General features: G+C 41.7%; 1 protein-coding gene across 12 annotated transcripts in view; it reads right to left on the bottom strand.

Annotated features, from left to right (window-relative positions):
* Positions 1-21,623, bottom strand: part of LOC106565329 (calcium-dependent secretion activator 1) — a 159,228-nt gene extending 137,605 nt beyond the window's left edge. For all 12 annotated transcript variants that reach the window (XM_014132305.2, XM_014132306.2, XM_014132309.2 and 9 more), the window contains exon 1: positions 21,019-21,623. In XM_014132305.2, coding sequence (XP_013987780.1) covers positions 21,019-21,363 — 345 coding nt within the window. In that variant the 5' untranslated portion in view covers positions 21,364-21,623. The remainder of the gene's footprint in view (positions 1-21,018) is intronic.
* Positions 21,624-22,680: the final 1,057 nt, after the last annotated feature.

Raw genomic sequence — 22,680 nt, 5'->3', positions numbered from 1 at the left:
CCGATAAATATTTCTGTTGCGTGGGCTGCTTGAGCTAAGCAGGCTCTCCAACACAGCTCCTGGGAGGCCATTTCATTCACTCGTCTCTTTTGAACTGATGTGCCAGGACTTTACCTGTAACTTACTTCAATTAGATACAATAATGTATTTGTTAATCTTTGCTTTCATATACAGACTTAATTTGAGCCAGTTTGCTACAGCATACAAATAATCCTGCAGCAATAGGAAATGTGAATTATTATGTGTTTTAAAATTAATGGCCATTTGTAGTAGGTGTTGACACTTTTTGTTAGGGCAAATCAAGTCTGACATTTTAAAGTGGTAATTGCAAACTTTAGAAGTCTTTTAAATCTTGAATAAACTACACCTTTGCATTCTCAGCAACAAAAGAGTGATCAAATTAAGATCCTACATCTGTAGGCCATTTTTGCTCTGGTCAAATTGTAAAAACTAATGATGAAAAATACCTACATGTTTCAAGCAGACCACCATAGTACCTGTGCCAAAATAAGTGAATGTAACCTGCCTAAATGACTTCCGACCCGTATCAATCACATCGGTAGCCATGAAGTGCTTTGAAAGGCTGGTCATGGCTCACATCAACACCATCATCCCGGAAACCCTAGACCCACTCCAATTCCCATACGGCCCCAACACATCCACAGATGATGCAATCTCAATTACACTCCACACTGCCCTTTCCCACCTGGACAAAAGGAACACTTATGTGAGAATGTTGTTCATTGACTACAGCTCAGCGTTCAACACCATAGTGCCCACAAAGCTCATCACTAAGCTAAGGACCCTGGAACTAAACACCTCCCTCTGTAACTGGATCCTGGACTTCCTGACAGGCTGCCCCCAGGTGGTAAGGGTAGGCAACAACACATCTGCCACGCTGATCCTCTCACGGGGGCCCCTCAGGGGTGCGTGCTTAGTCCCCTCCTGTACTCCTTGTTCACCCATGACTGCATGGCCAAGCACGACTCCAACACCATTATTACATTTGCTGATGACACAACAGTGGCAGGCCTGATCACCGACAACGATGAGAAAGCACATAGGGAGGAGGTCAGAGACCTGGCAGTGTGATGCCAAGACAACAACCTCTCCCTCAACGTAAGCAAGACAAAGGAGCTGATTGTGGATTACAGGAATAGGCGGCCCAAACACCCCCATTCACATAGACGGGGCTGTAGTGGAGCAGGTTGAGAGTTTCAAGTTCCTTGGTGTCCGCATTACTAACAAAATATCATGGTCCAAACACACCAAGACAGTCGTGAAGAGGGCACGACAATGCCTTTTCCCCCTCAGGAGACTGAAAAGATTTGTCATGGGTCCCCAGATACTCAAAAAGTTCTACAGCTGCACCATCGAAAGCATCCTGACCGGTTGTATCACCACTTGGTATGGCAACTGCTCGGCATCTGACCGTAAGGCACTATAGAGGGTAGTGCGTACGGCCCAGTACATCACTGGGGCCCCAAGCTTCCTGCCATCCAGGACCTATATACTAGGTGGTGTCAGAGGAAGGCCCAAAAAATTGTCAAAGACTCCAGTCACCCAAGTCATAGACTATTCTCTCTACTACTGCAAGTTTTATACCGGAGTGGTATAAACTTGCTGCAAACTGCAAGTTTATACCAGCAAGTTTATACCGGAGCGGCAAGTCTGGGTCCAAAAGGGTCGTTAACAGCTTCTACCCTCAAGCCAGTAGACTGTTCAACAATTAATAAAATGGCCACCTGGACTTTTTGCATTTTGTTTTAACTTATTAGCTTATTTAGTAAATATTTATTAACTATATTTCCTTAAAACTGCCTTGTTGGTTTAGGGCTCAGATTCTTTTGTAAATCATTGTAGACAAGGCAGGGGTATGGTAATGGTTAATTATGGCTGGCATTGGTTACAACCTGCGTCAATAGGACTGTTGCCAGCTAAGGTACTGTATACAAGGGATAGTAGGCCTAGTTGGACAAAATTATCTGAATATGCACATAATGGAAGCACTGACTATATGTGACTAAAATGATTGTGACTAAAACTAGACTAAAATTGTCCAGTTTTAGTCGACTAATAATAGCTAAAACTAACGAAGGATGAAATGACTAAAATGTGACTAAGAATAAAGGTTTTTTTAAGACTAAAACTAAACCTAAAACTAAGACTAAATATAAATAGAAAATACCTGCCACAATTAACACTGTCACACACACACAAACTCACAAGCATGCACACACACACACACACACACACACGTATCCAGTCCTTGTCTGAGTCAGGTACTGTTTGCAGCACCATCTGTGTCTGATACAGGCTCAGTAAACAACACAACACATGAGGGAAATGGGCAAGCTGCACCGTTCACAACCTATAACCTATCCCTAAGGCAGACTTCGGCCCACAACTTATTCCCCAGGCTCTGGCCCACAACACAACCCTATCGCTCCATCTGGCCCATATCAGGATCTCGTGAGCTCTGAGGCTCTCTAAGACTGCTCCATGGAGAGGAACACCACGTACAGCTCTCCCCTCTCATTTCCTCCCTCTTCTATCCTCCCCTCCCTCCGTCCCCATTACTCAGCCCAGATTCACAGCTCAGAGCGCCCACAAAGCTGCTGCTCATCAGGGCTGGTTCCTTCTCTGGGCTCTCTCTCTCTCTCTCTCTCTCTCTCTCTCTCTCTCTCAGACCACTGTGCTAGTTCACAGATTCATCAGAATAGATACATAAGATATTGTAAACTCAACAACATCCATATTGGCTCTAACCTAGTTGCATGTAATGAATTTTAGCTGCAACATGCCATGTTAGTTGGATCTTGAGAGAGTGAATGGGAAGAGGGCGGCATCAGGGCGGATGATATGTGAGGCTCAGGGAGAAGCAGGGAGAAGTAGGGGGCTGATGTAATGTGATTAAAAAGCCCATTGGCATGCTGCTGCCGTACCGTAGCTACAGAGCATTGAGCTAGCTGGAGCTGACTGTGCATGAGCATGTTTGGCACAAACTCACTCTTCTGATTGTGCACTTCCTACATCAAGGATCTAAGAAACAGATCCCAGGGCCACCCTCTCTATATATCTCTGTTTCTTTTTTCTTTGTCTCCATCTCTGTCTTTCTCTCGCTGTGTGTGAGCGCGTGTGTGTGGGTGGGCGTATCATCTGCCTCCAATATGAATCCATTTTGATGTAGAACTATGGGTCCTGTTTGATATCAAATGAGGTTTGAGCGAAACGCAGGCCGGTTTGAGTCTTCAACAACGGGAGGCAGATCAAGTTTCCACTGGAAAGGCCAAGAACAAAGACACGCCGTAACATGCACCTGCTTGGATCAGCTATACAAATAAGATAAATATTACAGGGTTTGAGTGAACGTAAACAGAGGACAGACAGAAGCTAAGCTATACCCGCCACAGATACACAGCAAAATTAACGAGGCGTCTTCTGCAGTAGGTGCGGTGCCACAGATATCAGGACAGCGATCGGAGCAGGAGACCTTGAGGAGGCGGCTTCCTCTTTCCTGAGTGAGTGAACTGGGAAAAGGCTCTGCTTAAAACAGGTTGTGGATGAGGGGAGAAAGCGGAGGGGGGGATATTTGAGGGTGTTGAGGGAGTGACCTGTACCTCACTCACACGCACGTTCACACACAACACACACACAGGCCCTGGAAGGCCTTAGCTGCTGCTCTACACTGGTGTTGTTGTTGAGAATGGGAGAAGGTGAGGGGAAGGACAGGAGTGTACGTGTCATAGTAGGGGAGGAGGGGAGATGGGGAAGAGGGGCAGGAGTGTATGTGTGCTAGAAGTAAAGGATGGAGAGGAAGGAGGGAAAGAGAGGAGTGGATGTGATCTAGGGGTGGGTGGGTACAACTGAGGATGTTAATGATCCAGCTATAGCTCATGCCCCTGTCCCTCTGTCTTCTCCACTGGGGCAAGACCATTCACTATCACTCCTCTGATTCTGTTCTCTGTCTCACCACTCTGTCTCATCCCTCTCCTACTTCAATCCGTTTCGCATCTCTTTTTTTTCTCATCCCTCTTTTCTCCTTCAATCCATTTCTCCTCTCTGGGTTTCATCCCATTGCTCCAGTGAGCCTTAGACCTCGTCTGAGAAAATAACAAGCAAATGAACGGCACTGGAGATACTGTATCTGTCAAGCCATGCATGGGAGGACACTCCGATTGGGACTTCAAATCAACCGCTATCATTTAATGGCTCTCCTAGCTCACTAACACCACAGCCTAAGCTTTAGCTCAGTGGACTAAAACAGTCTTGTGGTAGGCATGAGTCTGTCACACTAGCTCAGTAAAAGCATAGCTATATTCTCCAACAGGACAGCCTACAGATGTAGGATCTTAATTTGAGCCAGTTTGCTACAGCCGGAAAATAATCCTGCAGGAAATGTGAATTGTTATGTGGATTATAATTAATGGATATTTTTATAGTAGTTGATGCATTTTTTCATAAGAGAAAATCAAGTCTGAAATTTCTAAGTGGAAATTACAAACTTCAGAAGCCTTATTAAACCTCAAATACACAACATGTTTTAAATGTCCTGCATTGCAGGAAAGTTCTCCTGCAACAGGGTGTTCAAAATATGATCCTACATCTGTAGGAGGTCTTGTGTTGTGTTTTATATGTGCTTTCTAGAGCCACTCTAAGGCCTCTATTCTAGGGGTGAACACATCCCGTAGGCGTGGGTGGATCACATTAATCTCAGTACTAATTGAGCTGTCCGTTAGGGCGAAGGACGAAGTACTGTACAGGCTTTAATGGGCTCCCTGGGGCCACATAAAGTGAACATAGGTTTACTAGTAATTAATGAGTTACAGTACTGTACACTTTGAATAATGCCTGCCTGATTTAGGCCTAAACAGCTCAGAGCAGCAGGAGCAGGGGAATCAGGGCACGTCACTGCTAATATAAACATAAACATAGACACACACAAACACTCACACACTAGGAACACACACAGTAATTGCAAAAAGAGGCCTAAAGTGCATGCCAGAATGTTTGTTCGCACACAATAAAAATAAATAAATAAAACCACACACACGCACACACACACACACACACACACACACACACACACACACACACACACACACACCAACCTCTACAACCCAAACATAAACACTCACACTTTGTGTCAATATCTTCATCTTTCAAAACATTACCCTTCCTGTACATTAGCTCTTTTCTTTTCACATTGCCTGTTTTTGTTTTCAGCTAAATAGCTGTCAAAACACGGTTGAACATGGCAAAACATAGACATGCTCATATGTTTGTTAATCATGGAATGATTATCCCTTATTCTTCAATTCATCCTGCATACCAGGTCTGAATACGTCGGAAAGTATTCAGACCCCTTCCCTTTTTTCACATTTTGTTAGTTTACAGCCTAATTCAAAGATGTATTAAATTATTTTTAAAAATCGTCAGCAATCTACACACAATACCCCATAATGACAAAGGGAAACAGTTTTTTCAATTTTTTGGGCAAATGTATAAAATATAAAAAAGAGATACCTCATTTACATAAGTATTCACACCCTTTGCTATGAGACTCGGTATTGAGCTTAGGTGCTTCCTGTTTCCATTGATCATCCTAGAGATGTTTCTACAACTTGATTGGAGTCCACCTGTGGTAAATTCAATTGATTGGACATGATTTGGAAAGGCACACGCCTGTCTATATAAGGTCCCACAGTTGACAGTGCATGTCAGAGACAAAAAGTCAAGCCATGAGACCAAAGGCATTTTCCGTAAAGCTCTGAGGCATGATTGTGTTGAGGCACAGATCTGCGGCAGGGTACCAAAACATTTCTGCAGCATTGAAGGTCCCTAAGAACACAGTGGCCTCCATCATTCTTAAATGGAAGAAGTTTGGAACCACCAAGACTCTTCCTAGAGCTGGCCGCCTGGCTAAAATGAGCAATCGGGGGAGAAGGGCCTTGGTCAGGGATGTGACCAAGAAGCGGTTGGTCACTATGACAGAGCTCTAGAGTTCCTCTGTGGAGATGGGGAAACCTTCCAGAAGGACAACCATCTCTGCAGCACTCCACCAATCAGGCCTTTATGGTAGAGTGGCCAGACGGAAGCCACTCCTCAGTAAAAGGCACATGACAGCCCGCTTGGTGTTTTCCAAAAGGCACCTAAAGACAGACCATGAGAAACAAGATTCTCTGGTCTGATGAACCCAAGATTGAACTATTTGGCCTGAATGCCAAGCGTCACGTCTGGAGGAAACCTGGCACCATCCCTCACGGTAAAGCATGGTGGTGGCCGCATTATGCTGTGGGGATGTTTTTCAGCGGCAGGGACTTGGAGACTAGTCATAATCGAGGCAAAGATGAGCGGAGTACAGAGAGATCCTTGATGAAAATCTGCTCCAGAGCGCTCAGGACCTCAGACTGGGGCAAAGGTTTGACTTCCAACAGGACAACAACCCTAAGCGCACAGCCAAGACAACGCAGGAGTGGCTTCGGAAACAAATCCCTGAATGTCCCAGTCATCTGAAATCCATAGATTAGGGCCTAATTAATTTATTTCAATTGATTAGCTCAGTAAAATTTTAGGAATTGTTTTATTTATATTTTTGTTCAGTGTGTGTGTGTGTGTATATATGTATGTATGTGTGTATATATATATATATATATATATATATATATATATATATATATATACACACACACACACACACACACACACACACACACACACACACACACACACACACACACACACACACACACATACATACATACATATATACACACACACCACACACACACACTGAACAAAAATATAAATTAAACAATTCCTAAAACCTCCTGCAGTAACTTCAATGCCTCCTAGGGGGCCGCGGAGCCCCGGTTGAATCCCCCTTCATTAAATGGTTGTCTGGCTGGCTGCTACTGCCTAAGAAGAATAGCTAATGACTAAGGAAAGAAAAATAATAAAGTCATCAAATAAAAATGAAGGAATATACACAACTGAAACATTTTATTACAGTGAAGTAATGTTAATAAATGATGGTTAATAAGTGATACACAGTACTAGGCATTCTCTACCATCATATGGGGCTCTTATTAATTGATTTATTCTGTGTTGTTAAAGCGTTCAACCCACTGTCAGCATCAGGGAAAAGGCAGGTGGTGGCTGAGGGAAGCTCTAATATCATTTTAATGTAATTATTTCATAATGCATTTAATGTTTTAAAACATGATCGAAACCAAAATGGAAATCTTTGATTATAAAATTTAAAAAAAAACACTAATCGCTCAGCACTAGTAACTAGTAACAGTAACAGCACTAGTAACAGCACTAGTAACTAGTAACAGCACTAGTAACAGATTAATCTTTAGGTGGAGGCTAATACTGTTCCAGACACTGGCTGTGTTCTGATTATCTACCTTTCTCCAGAAGTGTGCACTCATTCACTCACCCTCATGCATTTAAAAGCATTACATTGGTGCAAGGATGGTTGGAGAGCTTTTCCACCATATTCCTGTAACCAGTCCCAGTTTAATAGTATCCACATGTCAGTCATATACACTGAAATACATGGATATTGAATTGATAAATAAGCAGTAAAACAAACAAGTTAAAACATAAGTGGCAAAAAATACAATATTTACATTTACGAATAAGTGGAAATTACTTTAAATCCATGAGGGACAGTGTACAAGCTCACATTATGGGAGTGATTGAGGGGAGATGGAGGGAGGGAACATGTTATTGGAATAAAATGCAGCCCTGCATGGCTATTTTAAACCATACTGCTCTACCGACCGCCATCTATTCCCTTCATTATCCCTACTTGTATATATCGCCCAGATCTGACCCTGGCTTTCATGTGGCTAATGAGCTGGGCCGATCCACTTCACTTAACTTGTTATATTAATACAGCATTAATGCTCCAAATCCTAACCTTCCATCAGAGTCTCTCCTCACTGAACACCTGTGTCCCAAATGGCACCCTATTCCCTACACTCTTTTGACCCACTTGAAACAGTTTCTTCGCTACATCTCTTTCCCTTCTCTTTCTTTGAGATTTCTTGCCAATTAGTGGTCTCTCTTCCGTCTCTGTCCGCGTTGATCGATCAAACGGCAGCCAGCCCTCATTCCATTGAACAGAGTCTGACCATTACCCTCCCTTTTTCCGTCAATCCGTATGATCTTTGTAGCCCACTCTCTTGATCTGTGTCCGATATAATGCACCACGTCACTGGTAGTATTAGAAATGACAATTAGAGAGCAGTCTTTATTCAGCTTCTTTCCATCTCATCTTCACTTCAAACACTTAGACAAACAGCGGGGTCCGAAATTCTTGACACCCTTGATAAAGATGAGCAACATTTTTTATTTAACTAGGCAAGTCAATTAAGAACAAATTCTTATTTACAATTACGGCCTAGGAACAGTGGGTTAACTGCCTTGTTCAGGGGCAGAACGACAGATTTTTACCTTGTCAGCTCAGGGATTCGATCTAGCAACCTTTCGGTTACTGGCCCAACCCTCTAACCTACTAGGCTACATTAATATATTATTCAAATACTGAGCTTTATCGTATGCACATTTTTGGGGGGGAGATTGTATTATTTTATACCAACACAATTCCTCAGAGATAGAGATTTTGTTCAACAATATTTAACAAAATGTTTTATGATATTGAAGAACACAGTGGGAGGGATCTTAGACCATTCATCCATACAGAATCTCTCCAGATCCTTGATGTCCTTTATCTGCGCTTATGGACTGCCCTCTTCAATTGAAACCACAGGTTTTCAATGGGTTTCAAGTCCGAAGACTGAGATGGCCATTGAATTTTTTGGGATTTTCTGGCCAATTAGTCATTGCTTTGTGGATTTGGATGTGTGCTTGTGGTTATTGTCTTGCTGGAAGATCCATTTGCGGCCAAGTGTCAGCCTCCTAGCAGAGGCAGACAGGTTTTTGTAAACCATATGCCTATTGCCGTCTCAGTCACCAGATCTCAACCCAATCGAAAACTTATGAGAGATTCTGGAGCGGGTGCCTGAGACAGCGTTCTCCACCACCATCAACAAAACACCAAATTATGGAATTTTTCATGGAAGAATGGTGTCTTATCTCTCCAATAGAGTTCCAGACACTTGTAGAATCAATGCCAAGGTGCATTGAAGCTGTTCTGGCTCGTGGTGGCCCAACGCCTTATTAAGACACTTTATGTTGGTGTTTCCTTTATTTTGGCAGTTACATGTAGCTCAGTATTTGAATTATTTATTTTATACAGTAATTTTTGCTCATCTTTATCAAGGATGTCAATAATTTTGGACCCTTTTGTATATATAGACATGCACATTCTGTCCCACAATAACTTCCAAGGTCAAAAGAAAACACACACAAACACAAGCCATGCTAATTTCCATACTATTTCCAGAAAAAGATATTTGGCACATCTTCATCTTCACCAGCATCATTAAAAGACCCGTGAGGACCAATCGGCATGTGGAGGATCGGATGAGCAAAGTGAATAGAGGCTTTACTATATTCCAAGAATGCTAATTTAATCAATCTCTCAATGCGCCACTGATTTGCATCCCAATCTGGTTCACAATGAAATCATCAGGCTTGCGCTGCATAGCTCCCCTGCTGTTGTTCCCTGTTCCCAGGCAGCAGAGGAGTAGCAGAGGAGCAGCGGTGGGGCACTGGACCCAGGAATTTGGGGGTTAGCTCATCTCATGACAGTCTACTGTGGAGAGTCAGCGACTCAAAAGCAGATGGGTTGATGGCGGTTTGAGTAAAGTCTCAACTGCAGGGAATTGGTGTTTCTCAGATGGATGGATGAAGGGAGGGACCCTGCACTGAGCATTGCACCCCCCTTCCCCCTACACATACTAAGGAAGAATTTGGTGTGAGTAATCCACTGACATCCTTAATACCTAAACAAACTCTAGTAGAAAGTCCAGCCACAGAGGCATTGTCACAACAGGTGGGTAAAGTACTGAAAATATGTACTTAAAGTGGAACTGACAGCATTTTAGGATCATGAATTTTATTAAAATCTGTTCATATACACCCCCAGGAAGAATGACACTTTTTTTTTTTTACATTTTCTGACAAGCGAGCACTTAGATATGGTCATTTTCACATTTTCATAAATTCTTAGAATGTTTGTGAATTACGTATACTAAGGCATTTGTGAAAATTCTATATCAATATGGAGTGGGAAAGCGGTCGTGCGACAAGTACTGCAGTAAATAAAAGCAAATAAAAACATCTGTCTCCTCCACAACCGTAGTCTACACAGACCGGTGCGCCATAGCCAATCACAGTAGCCCTATATGCAAACAAGCTGTTTGCCACAAGGGCCTGCCATCATTCACTTTGAACTGGACTTGGTGTTTACAGGCAGTTGCAACAGCGTGACTTTAGATAATTAGAAAGCATTCGGCAAAATACACTAGAATGGATTTCTGCAAATATGTTAATACCACAGGAGCCCTCTTACATTTGGGAACTTTACAGTCTTATCTCAAACAATCAAAAAATGGTAGGCTAACTTTCCCTATATGCACATCATAAATACACATCAACAACAACAAGATCAACAACTAATGCTAACCAGAGCAAGATTAGCTAAAATCTAACGAAGGAACATTAGATAAACCCTCTCAAACTTTTTCAGCTAGTTGGCTGTCAAAATCGCACTGATTAACGATGGGGAACAGCCTGCTCGTACTTTTGCAGCTTGCCTGCTAATGCATGCTTTGTCCCAACCAAGCACCCAAGCTAACTGGCTAAAGTTAGCTAGCTTGCTAGCTAGTTACTTCCAGACACAAATGAGAGAACACCTCACTGACTATTTTACTCGCCCTAGCAGAGCTGGTTAGGCTGTTTACATGTTATATAGAGTGTTCGTGACTAACTACCTTTTTTTGCCTACGTTTACTGACACTGGTCATATTCAGTGGGTCTTGCGCATTCGTAAATTCATCAGTTATTCTGCGCTCTGGCACACTCAGACGAGTGCTCTGAAATCGGAGTATATAGCTAGACAGAGTGAATTTGCAAACGCAAGAGATATGCTAACTGAATAACAGTCGTTCAACATAGTTAGCGAAGCGATTCGCATTTCTTGCTAGCTAAGCAAATGACACGTGCATCTCTAGCTGTGTAGCCACCAAAAAAACGATATGAGGGGAAAAAGTCAGTCACTCACCCACTCCTCCAATGACATGACGTCCTGCTAAAAGCTAGCGAGCTATCGAGATAACGTTAGGCTCTGTGTTTTAGCTTGCTACATAAATAGCTATGCTAGAATATTAGCCACGTTATGACTGATTTGTGATCATTGCCCTTGCTAGTTTGATTATATTAACATTCCCAGCCTTAGTTATAGTCATAAGTTTTTGTCCAAAATATTGAGTCATTGAAACTGAAACAGTGCATCCCGAATGGAGGCAGCAAACAATGTACCAGGACAGCTTTGATTTACAACCTGATAGCAACATTTTTTGAACTACCAAGAAATGTATTGATTAATTATCATGCATTGAACTTCATCAATCTATTCTGCCAACAATGCTTTAGTGTACGTCATGGAATGTTGAGTCAAATATAACCTTTTTTTTTAACCTCTTATACAGTTGGTTTTGTAGCGTTAACTGTGTATTTGATATTTTTGACTGATATGATTGTCTGTTTCATATCTGCAAAGTAGTTAAAACGCTGTCAGTTCCACTTTAAGTAAAAGTACTGATACTTAGAATGTAATTTAAGAAACTATTGAAGTAAAAATAAAGAAGTGTCTGGTCAGAAAACAACTTGAGTACTAGTTAGAACTTGTGCTTGCTAATTTTTTATACCTTATGGTCATTTATTAATTAAACCTGCCAGCACCACAACCAACACCACTTGTTGACAGACTGTGTAATTCAGAGACAAACTCACAGAATAGGCTATTTTGACAGAAAAACATGAAATAACATGGCATTCGTGTGTAGCTGCCCTTTAATTCAATTGTGCACCTAGCAAGAGACATTGTGTTTGGCTAGCAGTGTTTCTGTAGCCTACTGTAGGCTACAATGCACAGCAATGTACATATGATGGCAGAGTTTGCAAAACAAATGCTGATCCAATTGATACAGTACAAGTCATCAGGATATCATTCTGCCAGGTAGGTCTACTTTGCAGTCAACATTTAATTGGGAAGGTTTTTTGGGAAAGCCTTACAAAATGTAATTCAAATAGCATATGACTGAATTGTGCATCGCAAAGATTTAACTAAGACTTCAGACTTGCCTCCGAGCAGTTTGGTAGGCCAAAAGCCTCAACATTTGGACTCATCAGAGCATTTCCACCGGTCTAATGTCCATTGCTCGTCTTTCTTGGACTTTAAGTCTCTTATTCTTATTGGTGTCCTTTAGTAGTGGTTTCTTTGCAGCAATTTGACCATGAAGCCTGATTCACGCAGTCTCTTCTGAACAGTTGATGTTGAGATGTGTCTGTAACTTGAACTCTGTGAAACATTTATTTAGGCTGCAATTTCTGAGGCAGGTAAGTCTAATGAACTTATCCCCTGCAGCAGAGGATTCCTTTCCTGTGGCAGTTCTCATGAGAGCCAGTTTCATAGCTCTTGATGTTTTTTTGCGACTGCACTTGAAGAAACTTTCAAAGTTCTTGAAATTTTCCGGATTGACTGACCTTCATGTCTTAAAGTAATGATGGGCTGTCGTTTCTCTTTGTTCCTGAGTGGTGCAGCGGTGTAAGGCACTGCATCTCAATGCTAGAGGTGTCACTACAGACCCTGGTTCGATTCCAGGCTGTATTACAACTGGCCATGATTGGGAGTCCCATAGGGCGGTGCACAATTGGCCCTGCGTCAATTATTTGAGCTATTTTGCCATAATATGGACTTGGTCTTTTACCAAATAGGGCTAACTTCTGTATACCAACCCTACCTTGTCACAACACAATTGATTGCCTCAAACACATTAAGAAGGAAAGAAATTCCACAAATTAACTTTTAACAAGGCACACCTGTTAAATGAAACGCATTCCAGGTGACCACCACATGAAGCTGTTTGAGAGAATGACAAGAGTGTTCAAAGCTGTCATCAAGGCTAATCGTGGCTACTTTGAAGAATCTCAAATATAAATTATATTTTGATTTGTTTAACACTTTTTTGCTTACTACATGATTCCATATGTGTTATTTCATAGTTTTAACACCTTCACTATTATTCTACAATATAGAAAATAGTAAAAATAAAGAAAAATCCTGAAATAAGTGGGTGTGCGCAAACTTTCGACTGGTACTGTGGATATATATATATATATATATATATATATTATTGTTTCCCCCTACTTCTAAAACCAAAGTTGTGCCCCTAGATAGAGTACAAGTACAGCCGACAGAGTTACCAGAAAATGAGTAGTTACTAAAAACAATGACTTGAGTACTTGTAACGTGTTACTTGTAGCGTGTTACTACCCACGTCTGCATTGAAATAATGTAACGTATGAATAATGCACATACGTCTATACTATATGTATATGCATACACACTGACTCAAACATGTTTGGTTTATAACAAAACACCCATTGACAGCAAAGCAGCACTGTTTACAGTATGCCACCTTTCCCTTTCGCTGAGAGAAAGAATAAGAGCTTTCAGGCTGAATAAATTATCTTTCACGGGCCTCAAAAGGAAGCGACAGTCAGTAATTGCCCCATTATGTTGTGTCTTTCACAGGGTCACTGCGCTGCACTTGAAGAAGCAACAGCCCGGCTCATTTGCATCTGCCTTTGCTGCCTCCTCTGTCTGTCTGTCTGTCTGTCTGTCTGTAACCAGGCCTCTTTCACACTGATAGCCCCAGTGAACAGTTCTGTTAGTGTGCCAGCCACAAGTCCTAATAACGGATTATGATGCTGCAGCCTAGCTGCTCCTCTCGTCCGCCATGCAGCTACACAGGGGGACTTTCAAAGTCCTTTCATTACCCAAATGCTTTCATCCTATTCCTGTGACTAATGTGGAACTATAGGAAATAGCCATAGGCTGTATATTATTTTTTGTATCCACCATCGGGCAAATATGAAAAGTGGTGAGCCATTGGTTTGATTATCAATGGGCTTCCAAAGGGAAATTATATGTAACGACAATTATAAATGTAAGTCTGGATTCATGAGAAAGGGTAATGACTACACAACAGTTTGTTTTTTTGAGGAATTAATCCTGTGTAAATGGATAACGACTACAATTATGAATACAATAACAATTTTAAAAAATAACATTATAGCTTTATATGTCTTTGTTCAGTGATCAATGTTTTTCCTTCTTTAAAAGGAAATATATGAAACAAGGGGTACTGGAGAATTACTCCTTTACTACTACAGAAATGCATGTTGTAGAAAATCACAAATACTCATAAACTGTATTTCTTGTCTCAAATTCCTTTATATCAGTGAGCTTTCAGTGAGGTTTCAATCTGGAGCCATAGAAAATACTATATTTTATTAAGTCTGACGCCAAACTCACTCACAAGAATAGATCAGTGAAGTTCAGAGGAATGATTTCATCTTTTACCTAATGGTCTCAGTTGGTAGTGACATTTATGACTCATGGTGCTGAGTAGACTGAGTCAGAGGCTGCGTGCCAAATAGAAGTCTATTCCCTATCCCTATATAGTGCACTAGGGTCCATAGGGCTCTGGTCAAAAGTAGTGGACTATATAGGGAGCACGGTGCCATTTTGTAATGCAGCCATGGTTCCACTGTGTGGTTCCCCTGTGGGGCTCAAAGAGTAAGTAGGCAATATGGTAATAGCTGGTAAATGTGTCTGTCTGGCTTATCAGTTCCCTATCTAGAAGTTGAGACTTAGCATTAATGACTTACAGTACTATCTGACTTCAACCTTTATTTCAATCGCAACCCCTCTGCTCAGTGTCCAGTGGATTTGGTTACTCTATATCATCATAGAGACATGGTTGGCTACAGTGCTCGACTTTGGCAGGAGCTCACCGGAGCAGAGTACCGGTACCTCAAATGTTCTGCTGCTTGAGCTCCTTTTCCTCTTATAGAATATAAGATAAAAAGTATCGTGAAGCTCCTGCACCTAAATGTAAACCGTATTGGAACCTAAAATGAGTACCAGCACCTATTTCAGTCCAAGTCAAGCACTGCTTGTGTATACAATTCATGACCCCGTAGAAAATATACAACTGAATGCATTTCGTGCATACAGGGAATGTACAGTATTCTATTGAGCTGGAAACTAGTCATGTCAACAGGCCTCAGAATTGCTTGCATTCCATTATCAAAGGCAGCATCTCTAGTAAAGGATACCAAATAACTGTATGTGGCTTCCATTCAATCTATGTATAATACACTCCATTTAATCTATACATACATTCAATAGGATTGACATACCTATAGATACAGTTTATACATTCATATACACCATTGTTGCTAGTAGTGATGGGTTAGTAGGAGACAGTGGTGGCTGGTGGCTCTTTGAATTGGGGGACGGGCTCATAGTAATGGATTGGAATTCATGGAATGGTATCAAACACAGCAAGCACATTTCCATGTGTTTGACGTGATTCAATTCCATTGACTCCATTCCGGCAATTATTATAAGCCGTCCACCCCTCACCAGCCACATGTTGGTATTTAGTGGGTTGTCTCATGTACTGGGAGCAGCTCTGAAGGGTAGTCACTAGCTGTCACAGCCACAAATTCATAAAATCAGATTTTAACCCTAACCTTAACCACACTGCTAACAATCTGCCTATAACCCTAACATTAAATTAAGACAGAGCAAAAAGCTAATTTTTGTTTTCATTCATTTTTACAATATACTGCCAATTTTGACTTTGCAGCTGGCCCATCTAGTGGAAATTGCTCAGCTCTGCCTCCAGGACAAGAATCATCCCAATAAACGTCAACCTGTTTACCAGCCTCCTCTAATAGGAGATAATAATATGTAAATATGCTAAATGCACTTTATCCCATCATTGCGTACAATGCAGTGCTGTGCTGACTTACTCCCATGAGTCATCACAGATATGAAGAAGCTTTTGTCTGCATTGAGTGAACAGGAATTAACTGAGGCTTCGTCCCAAATGGCATCCTATTCCCTTCATAGTGCACTACTTGTCACCAGGCCCCATAGGGCTCTGGTCAAAAGTAGTGGCGTACGGAATAGGGTGCCATTTGGGACGTAGCCTGAATGTGCGCTGTGCCTCATTGTGAATGTGTGCTGTGCCTCATTGTGAATGTGTGCTGTGCCTCATTGTGAATGTGTGCTGTACCTCATTGTGAATGTGTGCTGTGCCTCATTGTGAATGTGTGCTGTGCCTCATTGTGAATGTGTGCTGTGCCTCATTGTGAATGTGTGCTGTGCCTCATTGAAGAACAGACAGATATTTATGAGACCTGAACAAGATTGACATTTTCCTCTTGTGGTGCAATGTCTCTGACATGACAGGAAGTACGGTATGTAGATATTCTTTTTGGAAAATGATGAATATAGCCTAGTGAAATGAATGTAAGACAGGAGAAAATGCAATATTTCACAAATGCTATAGAGTGGGGTTGTTGCAACATTGAGGCAAAATAAGAAACATAGACCTACAGTGCGTTCAGAAATGATTAATACTCCTTGACTTATTCCACATTTTGTTGTGTTACAGCCTGAATTGTAGTTTGTTTGCCTAAGCACGACCATCATCCGTATACCACATTTTTACCAAACTAGTTTTTTTGTGTTAGCAATTGGACATTGTTCTTAAGGGGTGCTGGTTACCCCAAGTTACCCTATACGTTTCGTGAGATAATCTTAATCAGCTAACCTCACTTTTGGTGAATATTTTGAAGCATTTATGTAATCAAAACAAGTACATAAAGCATATAAAGGCTTCATAATTCATAAAGGTGATGTTAACTGACTGATATTATCTCATAGAAAAAAAAACGTAAAAGATATCCTAAGCCTGTATTAACCTCAGGTCTTATTTTTGGCGTATATCCCAAAACCCCATTCTTTCCCCATTAATTTCCCAAACTGGAATGGCTAACGAACCAGAGGTAGAAAACCCTAACTCATTTCTGTTTTTCAGGACTACAAGCTGGCGAGTTCTATTGGTGTGGGTTTGTGCACTAGGTCGGTAGAGGTAATAAGATAATATAATGATAATACCACAGGCTAATTGCAATAATTATATTTTGGATTTGGGGCATTATTTGGAAAAGCGTCATTTAGGTACCATTGACTTGTATTGCAGTTACCCCAGGGGGCTAGTTACCCAAAGTTACCCTAAGATCTCCTAAACCTGTGTTTACCACAAACCTTATTTTCAACGCTTATCCAAAAACCCTACAAGAAAACTATGAAATTCCCCACAGGCTTTGGCCTAGTAGCCATGGTGGAGTTAGCCTCCGTTAGTGCTTACAAAAGGACGCCATTATGAAAACTGATATGATTTTAGCTAATCACCATGGGTCAATACCTTTGCTTTTGATCATAGGAACCATTGATAGATACCCACTCATCCACAAAATGCATCAAAATCTTAATTACAATGGGAATTATTACATGTAGCGATGTACAGTGCATTCAGAAAGTATTCAGACCGCTTGACTTTTTCCACATTTTGTTATGTTACAGCCTTATTCTAAAATAGATTTTTTTAAAGTATCCTCATCAATCTACACACAATAGCCCATAATGACAAAGTGAAAACAGATGTTTAGAAATGTTTGCAAATTTATAAAACATTAAAAACAGAAATACCTTATTTACATAATTATTCAGACCCTTTGCTGTGAGACTCAAAATTGAGCTCATGTGCATCCTGTTTCCATTAATCATCCTTGAGATGTTTCTACAACTTGATTGGAGTCCACCTGTGGTAAATTCAATTGATTGGACATGACTTGGAAAGGCACACACCTGTCTATATAAGGTCCCACAGTTGACAGTGCATGTCAAAGCAAAAACCAAGCCATGAGCTCGAAGGAATTATCCGTAGAGCTCCAAGACAGGATTTTGTCGAGGCACAGATCTGGGGAAGCATTGAAGGTCCCCAATAACACAGTGGCTTCCATCATTCTTAAATTAAAGAAGTTTGGAACCACCAAGACTCTTCCTAGACCAAGAACCCGATGGTCACTCTGACAGAGCTCCAGAGTTCCTCTGTGGAGATGGGAGAACCTTCCAAAAGGACAACCATCTCTGCATCACTCCACCAATCAGACCTTTATGGTAGAGTGTAAATGGAAGCCACTCTTCAGAAAAAGCACATGAAGGCACACTTGGAGTTTGCCAAAGGGCACCTAAAGGACTCTCAGAACATGAGAAACAAGATTCTCTGGTCTGATGAAACCAAGATTGAACTCTTTGGCCTGAATGCCAAGCGTCAGGTCTGGAGGAAACCTTGCACCATCCCTATGGTGTATCATAGTGGTGGCAGAATCATGCTGTGAGGATGTTTTTCAGCAGCAGGGAATGGGAAACTAGTCAAGTTTGAGGGAAAGATGAACAGAGCAAAGTACAGTGAGATCCTTGATGAAAACTTGCTCCAGAGCACTCAGGATCTCAGACTGGTGCGATGGTTCACCTTCCAACAGGACAATGACTCTAAGCACACAGCCAAGACAACACAGGAGTGGCTTCAGGACAAGTCTCTGAATGTCCTTGAGAGGCCCAGCCAAAGCCCAGACTTGAACTCTATCGATTATCTCTGGAGGGACCTGAAAATAGCTGTGCAGCAACGCTCCCAATCCAACCTGACAGAGCATAAGTGGATCTGCAGAAAGAAATGGGAGAAACTCCCGAAATACATGTGTGCCAAGCTTGTAGCGTCATACCCAAGAAGACTGGAGACTGTAATCGCTGCCAAAGGTGCTTCAACAAATTACTGAGTAAAGGGTCTGAATACTTATGTAAATGTGATATTTCAGATTAAAAAAAAAAAAAGAAATTTGCAAACATTTCGAAAAAACTGTTTTTGCTTGGTCATTATGGGGTTGATGTAGATTGGTGAGGGGGGAAAAACGATTGAATCAATTTTAGAATAAGGCTTTAACGTAACAAAATGTATAAAAAGTCATGGGGTTTGAATACTTTTCGAATGCACTGTAATATTGAAGAAATCGTTATTCCGTTAACCATTCTATATTTTTCCTGTTTTCTTGTGGACATGTTGCGTCGGTTGGGCAGCATCTCATGACCGTTGATAAGTGTCCACCGACAGACACCAGTACAATATGTTCCCAAAATCTGCCATATCTAGCCTACACGGTAGCTTACACCGTAACAGAAAACAATAAATGATACAGTAATTTGGGGTATTATCAACAGTAAAATACTCTGAAATGTTTTACAGCAGCATGCTATAAATTATGGTGCATTGTGGGAAAATGTTGTGTGTGGTGCAAATAATTGCTGCATTTCAAATGGTACTGTAATTCCACACCACAAAAAGCAACAAAAATAACTTTGACCACTAGTGGTTGCAGGGTATTGCCGTTTCTGTCTCATTAACATATTTTGAGGTGCGTCTTATGAGAGGCTATATTTGTTGCACCGTGAGTAAGAATGCTGTACCAATTTAACTCATATGTCGTGATAGTGTCCCCATCAACTTGTACAGGGTACCGATTGGAGAGGCAGCAAGCCTTAAACATTTTTGCCATATCCTTTTGGTCTGTTATGCCCAGTAGTTGCTTCCAGTTTAGAAGCCTTTATTACAACTTCTAGAAGTGCAAGTGACATAAAATAATAAATGTGTATTAATATACTGTAATATGTACCATTTCACCTAGCAGCCAACCTTATAATTACAGTAAAATGCTGTGAAATACAAACCCCTCCCCTCAATGAATTTCATTCAATCATGCAATGATTCATTCATTCATTTCGATTACAGTAGCATTGATGGTTTTTTTTACAGTATAGTGCAGTCAATTTTACATTACTGTACTGTGTGTCATTACTTGCCGTATATATAGTATATTAGGTGTACTGTAATATGAAATACAGAATTGTACTTGCCACCGAGCTGCCTGTAAACTACTGTCAAATTCACAGTAACCCTTTTAGAAGGTATAGGAACAGTTTATACTTTTTTTTAAATAAATATGGGGTATATATTTAAGGCTGAATGTATTCACCAAACGGCGAGAAATAAACCATAAATGGCCCTATCTAAACAGTAGATAGGTCACGTATTGTGGACACGTGACCAAATCAAATATTAACAGAAACGGATTAAATAATTAAATTTCTATGAAGAAAAATGTATTAGCCCTATGCTATAGGCTGCCTGTGTTATCTCTGCTGAACAGAAAATATGCAGGCCTTCCGAATGTTTTCAATGTTGTCCGGACCTTTAGGGCTTAGGCTACTATAAGTCACCTTGGGAAAATGAATGAACTGGGCAAGTGATGGCGCAAAAAGGCTACAATTTCATCCAACAACCGGAGTAGCACACAGCTCAAGACCTCGAATGAAAACTAGTCACGTGACTATGGTGATGCCTAGAACTGCAGTGACACTTATTTATTTCGGTTATATTCAAAATATTCCCCTCCGCAATAGAAGTGTATAAATGACACGGTGCTCGGTGCATGGTTTGGATGATGTGCAAGGCCCTGCAGTTGATGACTGTGTATGTAGAAACGAATGTTTTATCTAACAGCCATCTGCATGGCTCTGCAGTGCTATGATGGTTCAATACGAACCCACATCATAGCTGTCATTAGCCTATGCATGGCTGAATTCAGCCACATTCTACATTCATGTAAACAGTGTATGAAGGAGAAGGTCGGTGTTTGCTATGTATAGCTATTGCTGTGATATGATGGTAGGCTATTTAGTGTGAGTTTGTGGGATAGTATAGGCTTATTATTGATGTAGCCTTTATCCGGCCTTTTTTGTAGGTCCTGTAAGAGAGCATCTAGCTAATCATTGATGTGAAAAGTAGGCTATTCGTTTACACGTGATGATTTACGTCCCTTCCACGGTGGGTGGCTTACCTTCTGTTGCCGTCTCGCCATATCGGTGGGCTGTTTTGCATTGAAAGGGTATGCAATGCACCGCATCACAAAGACATATAGTTGCAACTTCTTTTTGCGCTCCTCTTCTTCCTTCTGCAAATTCGCCTCCTCCACCTTCTCCTGCTCGCTGGCAGCTGAAGGGCTCGGGCTGGTCGGGCGAGCGCTACTGCGGCTGCTGCTGGGCGCAAGCCCGCCGGAGCTCTCGCTGGTCCGACTTGGAGAGATGCGGGCTCCGCTCTGGGGTGCCGATGCCTCCTTGTGATGGTGTTCCTCCTCCACCATCCCACCATCCGATTCCTCCTCGCTGGATGACGGATCCAACATTTTGCTGCCTTACAGAGGATGTAGCCTTGCAGAACTCCTATTCTCAAAATGTGTGAATTTGATAAGAATTCGGATTCTAACCTAAACTGAATTTAAACCTGTATCTGCTTTAGAATTGAATATAATCCTCTAATCGAAAGAAAACTGAATCTGTTGAGCCTTTTCTGAAGGATGCCAGAAAATACAACTTATGCATGGAGAGAGAGCTGAGATGCTGCACGCGCACAGACACAGCACATCAATCTCCGCCTGCACCACAGACGCGGATGTGCGAGAAGGAGGGAGGGAGGGGGGCTCCTATGAGTGAAAGCAGCGGATGTGCGGGGGGGGGGGGGGGGCGGCCGGCCTATGAGTGAAAGCAGCTCCTTCAATGAAAAGCGCGAGCGATGGCCTCTTCCTGTCAGCAGAGCTCTAGAACAGGCGCAGGCGCGAGAAGAGGAACTGGCCATGGTGCTGAATCTGTTCGCTGGCGTCTGCCTTCGCTCGGTAGAGTAATTGTATATGTTTATTTTTTATTTAATGTTTTATTTAAATAGGCAAGTCAGTTAAGAACAAATTCTTATTTACAATGACGCCTACCCCGGCCAAACCCAGACGACGCTGGGCCAATTGTGCGCCGCCCTATGGGACTCCCAATCACGACCGGTTGTGATACAGCCTGGGTAAAGCAAGGGTTACACCCGTTGACTTTGAACGAATGTCGATTATTGACCACTGTATTTGTTGATGTTTTGTTACAGTGTACTGTGTCCACTGTGCCACTCACAGGAGGCCTAAATTGTTTCACATCTCCATTTCAAATTAATTTATGTGAATTTTCAATTCAGTTGGGGTCTAAGGTACATGTAAATACACTCCCCTATATGTATTTGTTTGTACAGTGAAGCTAACATGCTGACCACACCGCTCGCCTCACGTGCACGAGAATTGCAAAATATATGTACACATACATGTAATTCAATCATTGCATCCGCACTGCTGGCACGTGTCAACGAGCATCTGCATAGCCAGACGCTAAAATAGAACTTGGTTCCACTTGTGACGCTGGGCACGCTGCAAGTCCCGCCTAGCCCAACTCCTCATTGGTTTTTAGGAGCACAGTTCATTGAAAGATGAACTGAGGTCCCAGCTTCAGTCCAGCTGGTGGTGGTAATGCACCTTAAAGTTGGTTACCAACCGCCATATGAAGTCCAAAGAAGAAGAAGCCTGAAGGAAGAGATGACTAGTTCCACAACATTTTAGCCAAATACCTAGTTACATCTGCCAGGATTGTAAAACGTGGCTGCAAGTGTATCTTCCAGTAAGACAATAACCCCA

Source organism: Salmo salar, chromosome ssa12, assembly GCF_905237065.1.
Source record: "Salmo salar chromosome ssa12, Ssal_v3.1, whole genome shotgun sequence".
Classification (NCBI taxonomy): Eukaryota; Metazoa; Chordata; class Actinopteri; order Salmoniformes; family Salmonidae; genus Salmo; species Salmo salar.
Note: the sequence above shows the minus strand (reverse complement) of the source record. Positions and strands in the feature narration are given on the sequence as shown.